This window comes from Fukomys damarensis, unplaced genomic scaffold (genome assembly GCF_012274545.1).
Source record: "Fukomys damarensis isolate Sample0158 unplaced genomic scaffold, DMR_v1.0_HiC HiC_scaffold_3, whole genome shotgun sequence".
Taxonomy (NCBI): Eukaryota; Metazoa; Chordata; class Mammalia; order Rodentia; family Bathyergidae; genus Fukomys; species Fukomys damarensis.
In genome coordinates this window covers 17162568-17178138 of record NW_022900915.1, presented here as the reverse complement: position 1 = coordinate 17178138, position 15571 = coordinate 17162568, and the positions used below count along the sequence as shown (strand labels likewise).

At 33.9% G+C, this 15571-nt stretch overlaps 1 protein-coding gene across 1 annotated transcript; it reads left to right on the top strand.

Annotated features, from left to right (window-relative positions):
* The first annotated feature begins 5833 nt into the window (after positions 1-5833).
* On the top strand, positions 5834-13363 carry Igip (IgA inducing protein). Its single transcript, XM_010613813.3, has one exon. The coding sequence runs from the start codon at positions 13006-13008 to the stop codon at positions 13204-13206; it is 201 nt and encodes a 66-aa protein (XP_010612115.1). The 5' UTR covers positions 5834-13005; the 3' UTR covers positions 13207-13363.
* Positions 13364-15571: the final 2208 nt, after the last annotated feature.

Sequence of the window (15571 nt, the reverse complement as noted above, 5' to 3'; positions counted from 1 at the left end):
ACGCATACACACACAGCCAGACACAGAGAAAATATACTGTAAAGAAAGAGAGAATTAAAAGTTTAAAAAAACTGTTAACTCCAAGGGCGCACCACCCACAGAACCTCCACCAACTGACAGTTTCTCTTCGTGACTTGCCACCCAGCGCTGGATGTTGTCCACTTTACCCACCATATGAAACAGTAAGCAGCTGCTAAAAACAAAAAACAAAAAAAATACAAAAAGTAATAACATTATATGAACTGTTTCCTACTTGATTAAAAATATAAAGAACTGAGTGTTTATTTCCCTAATTAACCAAGAACTTTTGTACACGTTTAAGCTATTATTAAAAGTGTTTGCAAAATGGTCAAGATTATAATATTGCTGAATTATATAAAAGTCCTTTTCATGTTGAGCTAACATTTGACTTTAGCACAAAAAAAGAGATATTTTAGAACACGTAAAATAATATTTTTAGTTTTTCTCATTTTGTTACCAAATTTCAAACCTTACATGGAGGCTATTATAGTATATTTGACACCCTATATACCTGTGATTAGAGATGTGTATATATATATGAGGGCTAGGCATGCTGTGTGTCTGAGCTTTGTCTAAATGTTATGCAGAAGTTTGTAGAGTTAAAGGTACGTAGGTTTAATTCATGCAAGGTAAACAATAAGTGCTCTCTTTTATACAATATGCATTGCATCTGGACCTTAAAAAATGGTCAGTGAAACTTCTGTGAACATGAAGAAATTATTAAAAAAAGGCATTTAAATGAAATTTGCTAAGTTGTGATTTTTATGGTTGGAACCAAAGTTATTCAAATAGAAAAAGGAAAAGGAGAAAGAAAAAGGAAATCTCCCATAATATTTTTCTGCATCTGTTTGCTTTGACTGAGTAGGCGTTTTGTTATTGTGTATATGAGATGTACTTGTATTGTTCATAATATATTTTTTTTATTATGTGTAGAAAGATTTTAAAAACTTAACTTTAACGTGCAGCAATTTCCAGTGAATCTGTACTTGGACATCAGGTAGTGAGTCTATTTGTGGTCACTAGCACTGTCTCCTAAACTTGTAAGAGGTCTAAATCTATCCTTTTTTTTTTTTTTTTGCCAGTGCTATTAACTTATGTAGACCTGTTTAAAAAGCAGAGCAACACAATTATAGTTATCCTACTGAGCCATGGATTCTGAGTTTTGTTTTAAAAGTGAGAGCCAAGTTGGTGTATGTAAAGGATTTCCATGTAGCTGTGGTGCTAGTTATTACTGGCTACATTCTATGCTAAGTGTCTTTGTGTTCCCCAAGTGTACAAGCCTTCTATCAAAAGTATGTTCTATAACTCATATATTCAAAGCATAGGGTATGAAAAATGCAAAGCTTAGGAGAGAGCTTTACCAAGCTGGTGTCCTCCATACTGAAATTGTTTGTAACGATAGTCTTTTAAAGATTTTCATTTAAAGATGTTTGTGTGCTTTTAATTGAAAACTAACTTCTTGCTGCTGTATAGTAAAATATTAATATATTTTTATCATTAAACTGCTGCATGACTATCATCTTTGAGTGAAGAGAAAATGTTATAAAAAAGATGCCTTAAACAGTACATTTTGGTTTGGAATTCTGTAGAAAGTATTTTGGTAAAAAAAAAAACAAAAAAAAAAAGGATCTTGGATCTTGTCTGACAGAGTTCTGGGGATAGAATTGTTTCTTGGCAAATCCAGCCATATAGATCTAACTGCTGTATGTAGAAGACTCCACCTGTAGGAGTGGGAAGGTTAACGGTGCTTCTCTTATTGTAAAGCATTGGCCTAGGAAGGTGAAACAGTTGTCTTTTTGAAGGATTTTTTTTCTGCTGGTTCTTTGGGTTTTGATTTGATATTTTTAAGCTCCCTGGTTGAGTGTGTTGTCTTTGTTTTTGAGATCTACTGTATGTGTTGAATAGCAAGCTATTTTCATTGTACTGTGCATTTTCTCATTAAATTGTTTGCTTTTAATATTCATACAATGTTAAATATGAGGTGACCGTACAGTAGTTAGGAGTTTCTTTACTTACAAAATCACTGGAAATGATTAAATTGCTTTTCCCCTTCCCCAAGGTGCATTTTTCTTATTTTCATATAGTAAAGTTGAGCTTTTACAGTGTGTAATGTGACATTTGGAATGCTTATCAACTGCATGTAAACATTAATAACCTGCACTTTTTTGTCTTAAGGTTTGTTGAGCTGTTTTGTTCACTGTACTTTAACTGTGATATGGAAAAGTTTGCATTCTCTGTGCTGTTACTAATTAGGAAAGAGAATTGCTTTGATTTTGTCTCTTGTTTACTATAGCGTCTTAAAGCCTTGTACTACAGGTTGTTGGAGTACTCCTAGATCAGTGTTTCATAGTAGCCAGCAATAAGTAGTGCAAGTCAAAAAAACACAGCAAACTTAGGCAAAGTGTCCTTTCTTTGAGATGTGAGTTCTTTCATGAGGTTTTCTTTAGGGTCAGAGTTACCTAAAGTGAAGCCTTTTTCTTAACTTAAGAGACTTCAGATTCTGCTTGGAATCCTACCGGATCAAGAAGCACATTTATTGTGCAATTATCTTTACACTATAACAGTTGAACACAATCTTACTAGGATTTTGAAACCATTGTCTAATTCATGGTCAGTGGATTTAAAAAGAAATCCACATGCAGATCTTTTAAGACTTAAGGAGTGATCACAGAAAAGACTAAGTGACTGTAAAGATGCTCTTTTTTTTTTAAAGCATCTCACTTTACCTCCCCAAACACCTTCCCAGCCTTCCTTTCTGTATTCTCCTATTTCATCTTTCCTCTACCCCCCCACCCCCAGGTGCTCAGTACTTTACCAAGGTTCTATATCTCAGTGTTTCATGTTGGAATTTTTCCTTGTTTTTATTTTACTAGTTGGTAAGCCCTGTTTGTGCTGAAAAAAAAAATGGTATATTTGACCATATGTGTTATTCATCAAAGACAGTATGATCAAATGTGCCAAAAACAAGCAAACAAAACTTAATTCCTGAAAAGTATGCCTTATTTTTATTGATCTATTCTGTCTTATAATTAAGGTCCAAGAGCTTGGTTAAGCTATGTTATTTGCCTAAGTAAAAGAAAACTTGAAATGCATTTCAGTATTGACATTCTTTAAAATGAGAGACACTGTCAAGTAATTTAATCCACAGATCAGCCACCAGATTTGAAATGCTTGTGTGTGTGTGTGTGTGTGTGTGTGTGGTGGTGGTGGTGGTGGTGGTGGTGTTCATTGTGAGTTTTTTTTTTAAATCACCAAATCTTTTTTTAAGCTACTTTTTATTTGTACCTCCTATTTATCATGCTGATGTTAGAAACAGCAGTCATCCAGCCACAGAGGGAGCTAAAGTTAACTAACCAGAACTGTAGAAATCATTATACTTACCTTTGACAACAAAGGAAGTTCACAAGAAAAGCCATATCGGCTTTTCCTCTACTAAATTACAGATTGGAGGTAGATGCATATTTGCCAAATGGAGAAACAGAATGCTATAGTCAGGAAAGACAAACTGTTTTCCAGCTTCTCAAAAGCCATGGAAAGTAGAAACCAAAATCAACAGGGAAATTTAAAAACCTGTCTCACTTTCTAGTTGTCCCGTGCAGGTGTTGAAATTTGACTCAAAATGGAAAGTATATCAATATGTTTTTTTAGGCCTTCATATCCAGAGGTGGATAACTATTCCAGTTTGATTTTTCAGGTAATGGAGAAAGCTGCTAGTATTTTTAAACCCTGCCTAAAGACAGATAATTTTATTTGGGAGCAAATACTTATTGCCTTGAAAAATAGCACTGTAATAGCCTATGATAGTCTTAGAATTACCTTTATCCCTTTCAAACTATGCAAATTATTAAATATGTGTAAATTAGAATTCAATTAAAGATAGTTGATTATATTGCAGTCAGATGTCATTCATGAACTTAACTGGAGCATATACAAATAAAATCTATTAGTTTAAGAGTTTTTTATGCTGACAGAAAAATATAATTTAGCTACCTATTCTAAAAATGGTGAATATTAGAAATATTGTATAATAAGACTGGGAAGACTGCCTCCTTTTTGAAGAGAGATTAAGGATTTTTATAATTGTTTTTCATCAAATTTTAATATTTTGTCAAATTTTTAGGTATTTAATTTGTAAAACAGTTTGCTTTGTACTGGCATACAGAAAATAGGGTATTGATTTTAAACTTTTTGAAGCCAAGTGATCAAGTACATTTGTAATAAAAGTCAATGGATCTATATCAGTTGTACTCACTGTTTTCATTTCTTATTAACATAGGGATGCTATACTTTTTCTGCAGGAAAATGAAACTAAATTTGGGTGGAAGGGAGGGGGAAAGATAAATCTGTTGATAGAATCTGGGTGGGTAGGATAGCCCAAGCACTTTATGTCATTTATAAGTCAGTTAAGAATTAATACTTTATGTTTCAAGAAGATTTCTTCATTTCTGTTTTCTTCATTTCTTATGGAACTTGATGTTTGGAAAGTTTATCTCATTCATTTTTGTTTCTGTGCTTTAACATTTTGTATTTTAGCACTATTGAAACTTTCCAAACCAATACATTTTTCTTTCATGACAGTTTATCTGCTAGTGATGGTGACTCCACCATAAGCATTATTATTTTTATCTCCCACACATGGATTGCCCTCTCTTCTACACTTTTTTTCTTGTATTAAGCACACACATTTCCAGATGATTTTAGAATGGAGCTTTTTGACTTGCTGCTGTGGTATCTTTCTTAGTTTCATAATTTCTTTTAAACGTGAGCATATTTGTAAGATTTTCTTCTCCATAAAGAGATACTAAATCTAATGATTTTTTTTCCTTTTTCAAAGTCTTTTGAATATCAGAGTGAGATCTTGCTATTTAAAAGAATGCCAAAATAAGGGCATCTTTAGCAACTTAAATTTAATGTGGTGATGACTCTGAGTATAACTTTTATACTTGATTATCCCTAACTTAGAATATCATAAATAATTTGGAGATATATATACTTTGTCATGAACAGAAAAAATCTGGGAGAGGATTTTTTGAAATTGCTTAAGCAAATAAATACACCAAAGGTGTTTGTGGAAAATTGTCTATTAAATTTTATCAATTTAAATCATGCATTATATTTTTATATTATTCATTACTTGTTAATCAGATTTAGGCCACTTGCAATGAAAAACACTTAAAACTAAAGCGATCATTGCTATTAAAATTACTGTTTTCACTCAGCAGTATTAATTACCAGAGAGTCACCTTTGCAGACTTTGTGATGTACTTTTAAGAAGAGCTGATCTTTCTATTTATGAAGTTATTGGATCCTAAAGCAAAACCTAACTTTAAGGTGTTGGCCATTTGGCTTTTTTTTTAACAAAAATTTCATTAATATGGGCTAAGTGAAGATGATCTAGGCTAGCATAACCCAAGTAGAATTCAGGTAGAATTTCAAGATGCAAGAACAACCAGATGAAATGTGGAAAATACGGGTTCTAAGCCAAGACTTTGTCATCTTTCATCTGCCAAACTGACTACCAGATTTTGATGTTAAATGATATAAGCAATTTTTTTCTTTAGGAAAGCTGAGTATGGCAAACGTTGCTTAGTAAAAACATTTTAAAAACAAGAAGTAGCTGCACGTTCATTTTTATTTTATATCCATATTACATTTGATATTTTGCCCTTCCTTTTTCTTGGAATTCTTTGCTTTTGTGGTACATTGTCTTACTTATAGGTAGAAACGTGGTGATCATCTATGTAAAATAAAGTTGTTTCTTATAGACCAGAAATGCTTTATTCATTTTGGAATCACAGGATTTTTGTGCTTTCATGAATACATACTTTGTTTTGATGATCACTAGTAACTTACTAATTAAGTTTTTGTAACACAATGGAAAATTTAATTATCTTTATTTAGGGTCTACTTTAATAGTCAGGAAGCTTCTCTGTTTAAGGACCAAGACCTTCTATTCTAGATTTGTGAAAAACATGAAAATATTCTTGTTAGTATATATTTTGATCCAAGATGTATTAACCAGAAAGCTTCTAGGTAGATGTTTTTGTTGTGAAGTGGCAGTTAAAGTTATGGCACAGATGACTTCTAGTCACCTAGACTAGCTCAAATAGTGATGACCTGGTAATGATGTATTAAATTCATATTGAAGTTGGGTCATACTCCCATTTAGCTGAAGTGGATTGGCAATTTCAAGTGCAATTAGTTGTTGGAGGCTCTTAAGCTACCACTTATTTTATACATCTGACATCTTGTCTCTCCTATCCTCCTTTTTTCCTTGTTTCTTTCTTTTTCTTTATTCTTGCCATAGGTCTGCTGGTGGCACTCAAGCTTACCCCCTTCAGAAAGAAGTAAAGACATTGCTGACTCCTGCCTTAGAACATAGCTAACTGATGATCCAGAAAGATTTCTTTATTGTGAGGTAATTGGGCAGTATTTTTTTTTTCTGCTGTTTTCCCTTTAAGACTTAAGTTGACAATTTGAAGAGCATTTAATTAGTGTTAAATTTTTTTGAATTGAAGAGTGTTAGAAGTATGTGTCTTTTACTTACATTTCTGGGAGCTGAGACATTGGTTTGGAAGTTTGAGAGCAGGAGGGGGAAAGCTGTTTAAAGTGTTTGTGAATGGAGGTATGAAAAGTACATAGGGAATGGTTTGGAGGTAAATTGGGGAGAATTTTTATTGGAATAGGAAAAGATGCTAAGGTGAAGTCTGTATGAGAGTTGTTTACTAAGAACAATTAAGTTGATCTTTACTAAGGAGGTTTCAGTGATGCGAGAGAAAACTGTTGATCAGTAGCTAGTTACAATGATGATGATGTTGATGATGCTGATGCTGTATATGCAGCATCTGTTTCCACCTATAAGATGTTTGCTTTTCTGGGACGAGTTAGAATGGCAGCTTTTCTGGTAATGGCAAGTTGGTGCTAAGTACTTACTATTTTGAGAAAAAGAAGATATGAAAGTTTCAAACTTTTTCACAGTTAACCATTTTTAAACTATCAGTAGTATTTATTATTACAGACTATATTTTCTTGGGCTCTTGTCACAATGTAGTTTACCTTTAGATCTGTATCCAAAGATCCTTCCTTCTATATAAACTCTAGCCTTTGGTCCACATTAGTTTCTTAGAAGACAGTTAACCAGATGAAAGCACTAAGTTGTAATTTTTAAAGTACCTTGTCTGTTTCTTCTACATTTACAATATTGGCAACCATTTTACATTGTGGATTTGATGAGGCCTTCGATGATACTATATTTCTGAAATTAGATGATATACCCCCTAAATTCATGTTTCTGTTTGTTTTTCCACTTTTTCTCTTACTTTAAAATTGTAGACTTCCTGAGTTTGTTGGTGGAGGATGTTAATTACATAATTTAGTATATCTTGGAGGTTCTTACGTTCTTTTGTAGAGTGAGGTAACCATTTCATATTCTGTTCTCATAATTCCAGGAGTGTTTTAAATTATTTACGATAAAGAATTGCTATGATATTTTAATTATGTAATTCAGATATATTTGGGTTAACTTTTTGTTGGTAAATTTAGTATGAATTATTCTCAGTGATTTTGACATATATTTTCAAGATCCATTTTAATCAGATCTCTGTACATTCGTGATAAAAATCTCTTTAAAAATACCCAAAAAAATAGGTTCTGATTTTGTCCTTAGAAGGTAATTTTTCTTTTTTATACATGTCAACTTCATTAACAATAGGAAGATTATTTTTATATTGCTTATTTTATAGAGTTGGCACTTAGTATAATTTTCACATTTTATTGTGTGTCACATTTCAAGTTATAATACAGTAACATACTATAACTTAAGTCAGCACAGAGTCGTTTTAAGTAGTTCTTCCTTTAGGAATTGGCTTAAAAGAAGTGAATTCCCAAACCTGTGTCAAGAACCAGTGATTTAAATAACTGTGAGACAAGTCTTTGAAAGGCTTTCTTGAGTCTAGTTAGTGGAAATAAATGATAGCCCATTTCCATGCTGCATAGTTGTTAGGGTTTTTAAAGTTGTCAGTATGTAAAAGTGCAGAAGTAAGAAAGACTATGTAAAGTTGCCTATAAAATTTCTATTTTTCATTATTTGCACTATTTATCTTTGCACTTGATTTTCTGAAAGTTAAGACTAGTCACTTTCACTTTTGTTTCTAGTCTTTTCTAATTTCTTGCAGAATTATGTTTTCAATATCCCTCCCAAAGTAAAATGTATATGCAATTAAATATACTTTTTAAAGCCAAAAAATATTTAATCTTAGCTATGTAATACAGAAATTTGTTTTGATAAATATTTTAATAAGGCCCTTGATTTACCAATAAAATTCTTTGTAAATGTGAGCTTTACTAAGCGCTTTAAATAAAGTAAAAGCTTAGGATAGGTAAATCTTTGAGATCTAGCTTCCAGCCTCAGATAGCCTGGTTTTGGAGTGTTGGTTTGTTTCCACTTTAGTCAATGAGATTTGAGTCTTACTGGGTACATGCTTAAAAAACTGGAACCGAAGTAGGTGGAAAGTGGCATCTGCCTCTTTCATGTAGTTTTCCATGATGTTCATATAGTTTCCTCATGGTCTGTGTAATATAATTGATATTGAAAGAATTGATTAAATGACTATTCCTTTTTGGAATTCAGAATTGACTCATTTTTTGAGGGGGAGTTGCAGCAAGGGATCAGAGACTTTATTTTAACCAGAGGCAGTCTTATAACCTCAAAGATGTTCTCTAAAAGAAAAGAACAAAAAGTGTACCTGTAAGCATATTTTTTGTGAGATTGTGTAACACAGTGTTTATAATTGCAAAAAAAGAGATTTGACAGTTTTGTCAGTAGAACAGAGAGAGATGTTTTTGGCTGAAATTGTTTTTTATAAGTTATTTAGTTATTTCATTTTATATTCCCTTTCCCATAATTTTTACATACTTAAAACCAACAAGTGAGAGGCCTTTTTCAAATCTTATTTTCATAATGCCCGAATATGTTTCTGGGGAGAAGGGAGGGTAGTGTTTTAATTCTTGACATGATCCTCTCAGCATGTTTTGCTAGTCATTCTGGACCTGTTATTTGAAAATTCTGTTGCAAATTTGGTGGTGTATTTGAAATGAGAATGTTCTCTATAGCATGGTATGAATGTTCATGGACCGATTCTGTTGTGGAACCCATAGTTTTGTTTTTAATTTGACTAGAAAACTTAACTTCCATTGTCTAAATTTTAGGTTTGTAGTTGTCTAACTATAAACCAATTTGGGGAAATAGAGGTTTACAGATGTGGATTTGACTCTACATAATCCTATATAAATCTCAAGTTAAAGGCTCACATCAGTAGAGTTACCTAAGTTTTATGTTGTCAGGTCTTTAAATGTGGATGATGTTTATTATATCTCTGAATTTCCTTTAGGAAAAGAGCGAAATTCAGTCTCTAAATTTTTTCTTGGAGACTAAATTTTCCATATATGGAAAATGGAAAAATTTTAGAAAGTGGCTTTATTTTTAAATGGATTTTAACCAGCTTAATTAATTATTTTTCCTAGTTTGAAGTACTTATTTCCCAGATGTGAATAAATAATCAACATTTGCCTCCCTCAACTCTTTTTTGGAGGTTTTCATTTTCTGCTCCCAGTGATATAAAATCAATTACGGGTATCCCTCTAAGTCCTGCAATCCTTTTTGGGTGATCACAGATATCTTTGATAATCTGACAAAAGTGATGGACCCTCTCCCCAGGAAAAAATGCACATACACAGATAATTTTGCATACAACCTCAGGGTCATCACATCTTCTGAAACCTAAGTTAAGGATCTATGCTCCAAGTAAACTCTATAGAGAACATTCTAATGCAAATTTTTGATAAAATTAGGAACTACTGGCTTAAAAGATTTCACATTGCAATTATTAGATGGTGGCCCCTACTAGCAAAATGTGACATTGCAACCAGCTTTGTTAGACATTTTAACATCCAGACAGAAAGAAAAAAAGAAGTTCTGAGAGCTACTTAAAAGGAGTCAGGGCATCTTTAGACATGGGAGCCATTTTTGGTTCAAGGCAGGGGTCAGGGCGCCTGACAACTTCTAGCAGGGTAGAGTTTGATAAACCACAATGCTCAGGATGCCAAGGGGTTAGCCATTATCTTAACCCCTTCCTCACCAAAAGATTGTAGTTTTGTCTGTTGGGAAACAAGATGTCACTAGGGAAAAAAAGATTTGCCTTACAACTGCTGGAACACATCAGCTTGGTGATAATATGTATGGGACACTAGTAGTATTTTTGAGAAGGTGCATAAAACCAAAGTAAATTATCCTCTATGTAGAACATTATTTACTAGAAATATTTGTTTGGGTAAATTAGCTTTGACAATTTTTACCAGTAAATACTGATTTTATTTGAAACTGGGAATCCAGTTTATACATAGGATAGTTGCTATATCCGTTCTCTCCCCCTTGTAAATGATAGTTTAAAGATTTATGCGTACTTTTTACTTTCTCTCTTGATGCCATAGGATGGGGTATGGGGTGTGGGGGGGAGATATTTGAGTCAACAACTGTCAAAATGTCAAATTTATTCAAATTTAAAAATTGAGAAGCAGCACTTTAAGTCTAACGCTACACCATTTTAGTGCATGTGTTAGTTTTAATAATGATTTTTGGTGCATGCCTTTGGGCTTATTCAAAAGTGTACAATAGGAAAGTATATTTCCTTTCTTAGAAAGGAGATGTTTTTCTACTTTGCAACATGTGATTACAAAAATCTTCCTCTGTGGGAAGATTAACCATGTACTGAACTACTGAGAAGTATATATTTTTAGATATACAGAAGGAATCTACATGGAGCAGCATTCAGACCTATATAGAAGTCATAGCATTCTGTATAGGACCATAAAGGAAGTAACATTAAACACTTAAACAGACCTTGTTGGGTAGAAATACCTTAGATCTTGCATTGACTTCCAAAAAGAATATGCCACAGAAGTTTGCTGAAACTTTTGTTGTTTGAATTTTCTCTGTCAGTGTATTTAACCCAAATGTAACAACTTTGGGTTAACACGTATGTAAGAATCAAAAACAAAACTAAATAGATCAGTCTGGTTTGTCAATCCAGCTTGATTGAAATAAGTACACTAATCACTTGCAACATGAAAAACTGTCCAACTCCTCTAAGGTTTTGACAAAATAACCTTGGCTGATGTGGGAAGACTCCCATTTTGATTTCTGACCTGACAGTGAAGATTCATGTTTGACATGATTTCAAACCTGACAGTGTCTGTTTAAGGAGCCATGGTACAGTTTGCTAATTCAATCCCAGATACCTGTTGATTACCTGTGAGATCTAGAGTCCAAAGTAGCCAGCAGCTGTATCCCTGAGTGCTCTGTGCCCATCAGATAAAGTAAGCAGGATTGGGACAGGTCACAGCTCAGATGATTGACCTCAGGTGTTGTACACAGCCCCAGATTCAAGAATTGTATCTGCTTTCTTGGGAGTTGTCACTGAACTAATGTCCCACACTGAGTTACTTAATGTAGATGCTCTCTCTTAGTGGAGGCCCAGAGCACACATGCGAATTGCTTGTGGTACTCAGAGAGGGGGTGCTAACTCTGATGCCCTGGCCAAGTTCCAGTTTAGGGATGTGGGTCTTCTTGTCATTCTAATTGGAAATGTGCATCACTTCCCATTTTTCCTGTTGATCTCAATGCAAACTACACTAGTCTGTTTCTTTGTCCCCAGTCCCAAGTCTCTCAGATACTGGTGTGTATTATATAGGCCAAGTTCATGCTTTATCCCAATGCACAAGGGTTGAGGAGTGAGTGAGTTTGGTGTCAGGATGCACTGTGAATGGAGGATGGACTCTTGTAATGCTAAGGGGATGAAATTGGCCATTTTAAAGCATAATTTAGGGAATGTGCACTGGCCGGAAGCTTCCAGCCATGAGGTATGAGCTGAAACCAATTTTCCCTCTTTTCTTATAGCATGATGAGGAAATCTGTTGGGTTTTCAGCGGTCAGGGAAGGCCGGAGTTCTGCAGCTTTAATCTGGGTAACTGAGGCTGGTTTGAGCAAGACTTTGGTTAATTAACTGGGTTCTCAGATGCCACAGACTCCGTGAGAAATCACCATTATTTTCAATGGTTGTGATAGAATATCCCCCTAGTAGCCATTATTTTAAGATTATATTGCAGAGTTGCTTTATTTTGAGCTTTTCGTGTATACACAATCCCAAACTGGAAGAAATTTTTAAAAAGGAATCCTGCTGTGAAAGGTATATATTACTCTAGATTTTTCTTACTGTAAATATTGTAAGATTGTAATACTGTCAATATTTTATTAACCAACAAATGTTAATCTATGTGAATTCAGACTTATTTTAAATGTGCTTCTTATTTACTGTGTGTGGTCCCTGTTGCTGACAGTATTAAGTTATATTCTGATGTAAGATTAACTTTATTAAAGAATGTAAACATTAATGTTTCCTTTTGGGAAAACAAATAAAGTATAAAGAAGACAATTCTTTTCATTGAAATATACTGTGTATTTACACTTGCTAGACCCAGCACCACTTATAAATTTAGTACACTGTTCAGAATTTTAGTTAACACAGCTGACATGATTGTGCACTATTTGAAAGTCTTAAGAGTAGGTATTGTTGGAATATAAACAGTTTGTATTTGTCTGCTGTGAATCATCTTGAAATTTCTAATCAAGTTTGTAAAATTTTTATAGTAAAACATTTTAATGACAATTTAAAAAGTTATCTTTAAAAAATGGTCAAAACAATATCCTTTCAGAAATAGAATTGTTCTTTAATATCTTTCCAAAATGACTTTGGTTAAATGGACCAGATGTACATTAGTTAAAATTTAGGACAAAGTTGTTGATATTCTTTGAGTTTACAAGTTAATCCTTATTGGAAATGTGCCAATATATAGTAGAATATCATTAATTTGCACTGTTTGGGGACCCCATTCAAGAATGTTGAATTTTGCCAACTAAAAAGTAAGTAAATGCAATTTAAAAGTAAATTTGAGCATTCTGTATTGCATATGTGCAGATATTATCATATGAAGAAGCGCAGTGTGTTGGGCTGTAATATAACCATATTTGCTGTCATGTTCTCCCATCTCAGTGCTGGGAACTCACCATGTGGAAACCAAGCAAATGTGTTGTGCATCAGCCGGCTTGAGTTTGTTCAATATCAAAGCTGAAACTAGCGAGGTCTGCTGTACTGCTTATTGAAGTATTGTGATTCTTTTAGGCATTGATTCTTACAAAATATATACTGTAACAGTATACTTTGTACAGATTTAAATTTTATTTGAAAAAATGAAATAAAGTAGGCAAAAAAATAAAGATGTTTATTTTTCATGTGACTATATAAACAGATCAGTCTTGTTTCAGTGCTTTTTTGGGGGAGGGGTCGGTGGCTCTTTAATTTTTATTTTTAATGAAAACTATTTTTAGGATTAGGCATCAGGTATACTACTACTTGCCCATTATAATCATTAATTGGCTGTGGCATTAAGTTGTTCTCTCAAGCTGGAAAAAAGCTATTTTCTATTTTATTAAAACAGATTTATATTTTGAAGATTTTATGTAAATAATTTCCTGTTCAGTTTCTTGAGTCCATTTTTTTTCTGATGGTGCAACAGTTAATGAAGCCATCACATTGAAGAAGGAAAAACTTTTCCTATAGATCATGTTCTTTCCTGTGGAAGGTTTTCTGTTTCCTGTCATTTTAAATTTGATTTAGGATAGTAGAACAGTTACAAATGAGTCCATTACAAGAGATAAAGAGAATCTTCTACAGAAAATAGAAATTGTGCTTTGCAATGAGATCTCTTGGGCCTGAGGTTAGGCAGAGCACTTACCTACCATACTCCAGGCCCTGGATTCAATCCCCAGTACACACACACACACACACACACACACACACACACACACACAACTTTCAAAACTACTTTTCTAATGAGTAGAATGGCAAACATCGACTTAAATTACTCATAACAGTCATGACAAAAGGATGATCTTTCGGGATAGTTTCATTGGAATTTCCTAGGAGAGCAGATTAACTGAAGAGAATTACTCCACATTTGACTTTTAGTTCAAAAACCAGCAAAGACTTCAGGTATACATTTTCTTCGACTTCTAAAAGTAGAATTTGAAGTTTTATTTGTGGTTTGCTCCATTTTGTCATCTTTGATGCTTTTACTTTCAGACTGGATGTAAGGCAGTCTAGGAATAAGTCTCCAAGGTTCTCGGCAAAAAATCATACTATGGAAAATCTTCCAGTGTTACTTAAATATACATGACAATCATTATATTCTGAAAACTGGAGCATGGTTCATAGTATTAGAATTTCAGGCTTCGCTAGATGAATCCCATGAGAATTTGTTATTGTAATTACTGTTTTGTTGGTTTTCTTGCTAAAATAGTGCCCATTTGTAGAGAACAGTGGGATTGGAGTGGTTTCCACATCTGACAACTACCAGATCATAAAAACAATGAAAACTTTACTACCAAAAATTAAAGCTAAGCTGGGGATGCTGGTATATGACTTTCTACCCAGCAGAAACTGGGCCCTTGGTTTAATCCCTTGGTATAAAACAAAAACAAATCAAATCTGATAGTGCTGCTGTTTTGGAGAGGTAGGTAGAATGTCTGAGAAACTAGTTTGCCTTCAGTTCTGTGGTGCTTCTGATTTTAGGATCACAAGATAGGTGAGTACTTTCTGAAAAAAGAAGCCAGATTCTGTACTTCCTCAAGGTGGGATAAAATAAATCCCTGAGTCCCCATCTGAGAACACAAACATGTGAAAACTAGCCAAAATTTTCTCCCAGTAAATATATGGCAGTGCAAAGCCAGAAACCAGGCCCATTTGTAACTGTCTTTATGGCCTTAAAGACTCCAAACAGGACCATGATAAATATGTTCAGTCATCAGCTTGAGATCAAGAAGCCTTAAGGTGAGGTCCCAACACAGGGTCCCAAGGGTAACATCCCAGACATGGGATTAGTATGAACTACAAGGCAAGGCTAGAGTAGGGCCATAAGGCTCCTCAAGAATAGAGCCCAGCATAACATGGTCAAGAACCTTTTGCCACGTTTCTTTAGCGTTTCCTTTTTAAACATGATATAATTGGCAGTCTCATCCTACTCCCACCTCCATGGATATAAATTTTTATTTGACCATGTGATATATAGTGTATTTTGGCTCTTTTGCCTGGTTTCGTTACCAGTTCCAGTAACAATTGCTTTCCAGAAAAGTAAATAGGACTTTTTGATTTGGAATACTGGGTTTTGGAAGAATTTCTGCTCATTTGGGATTAGAAGAAAAGGATCCCTTTTTAAGTGTCAGGCTACTAGCTCTCCTCAGGGCCAGTACATACCTCACTGTGACTTCAGCATGTTGCCCTACACTTCTGGAATTTAAGTAGGAGGAGCCACATTTTTTTCCCTGACAATGGGAATTCCACCTTAATCTTGCAAATCTCCATTTTTCCTACCAAAATTGATTTTCACTCATTCTGATTTGTTCAAATCAGACCATTTGAGGGCCAGGGATTTAGCTTAG

Excerpts from the sequence above, each read along its gene's own strand:
- Igip (XM_010613813.3), top strand. The coding sequence starts at position 13,006 with ATGCAATTTAAAAGTAAATTTGAGCATTCTGTATTGCATATGTGCAGA.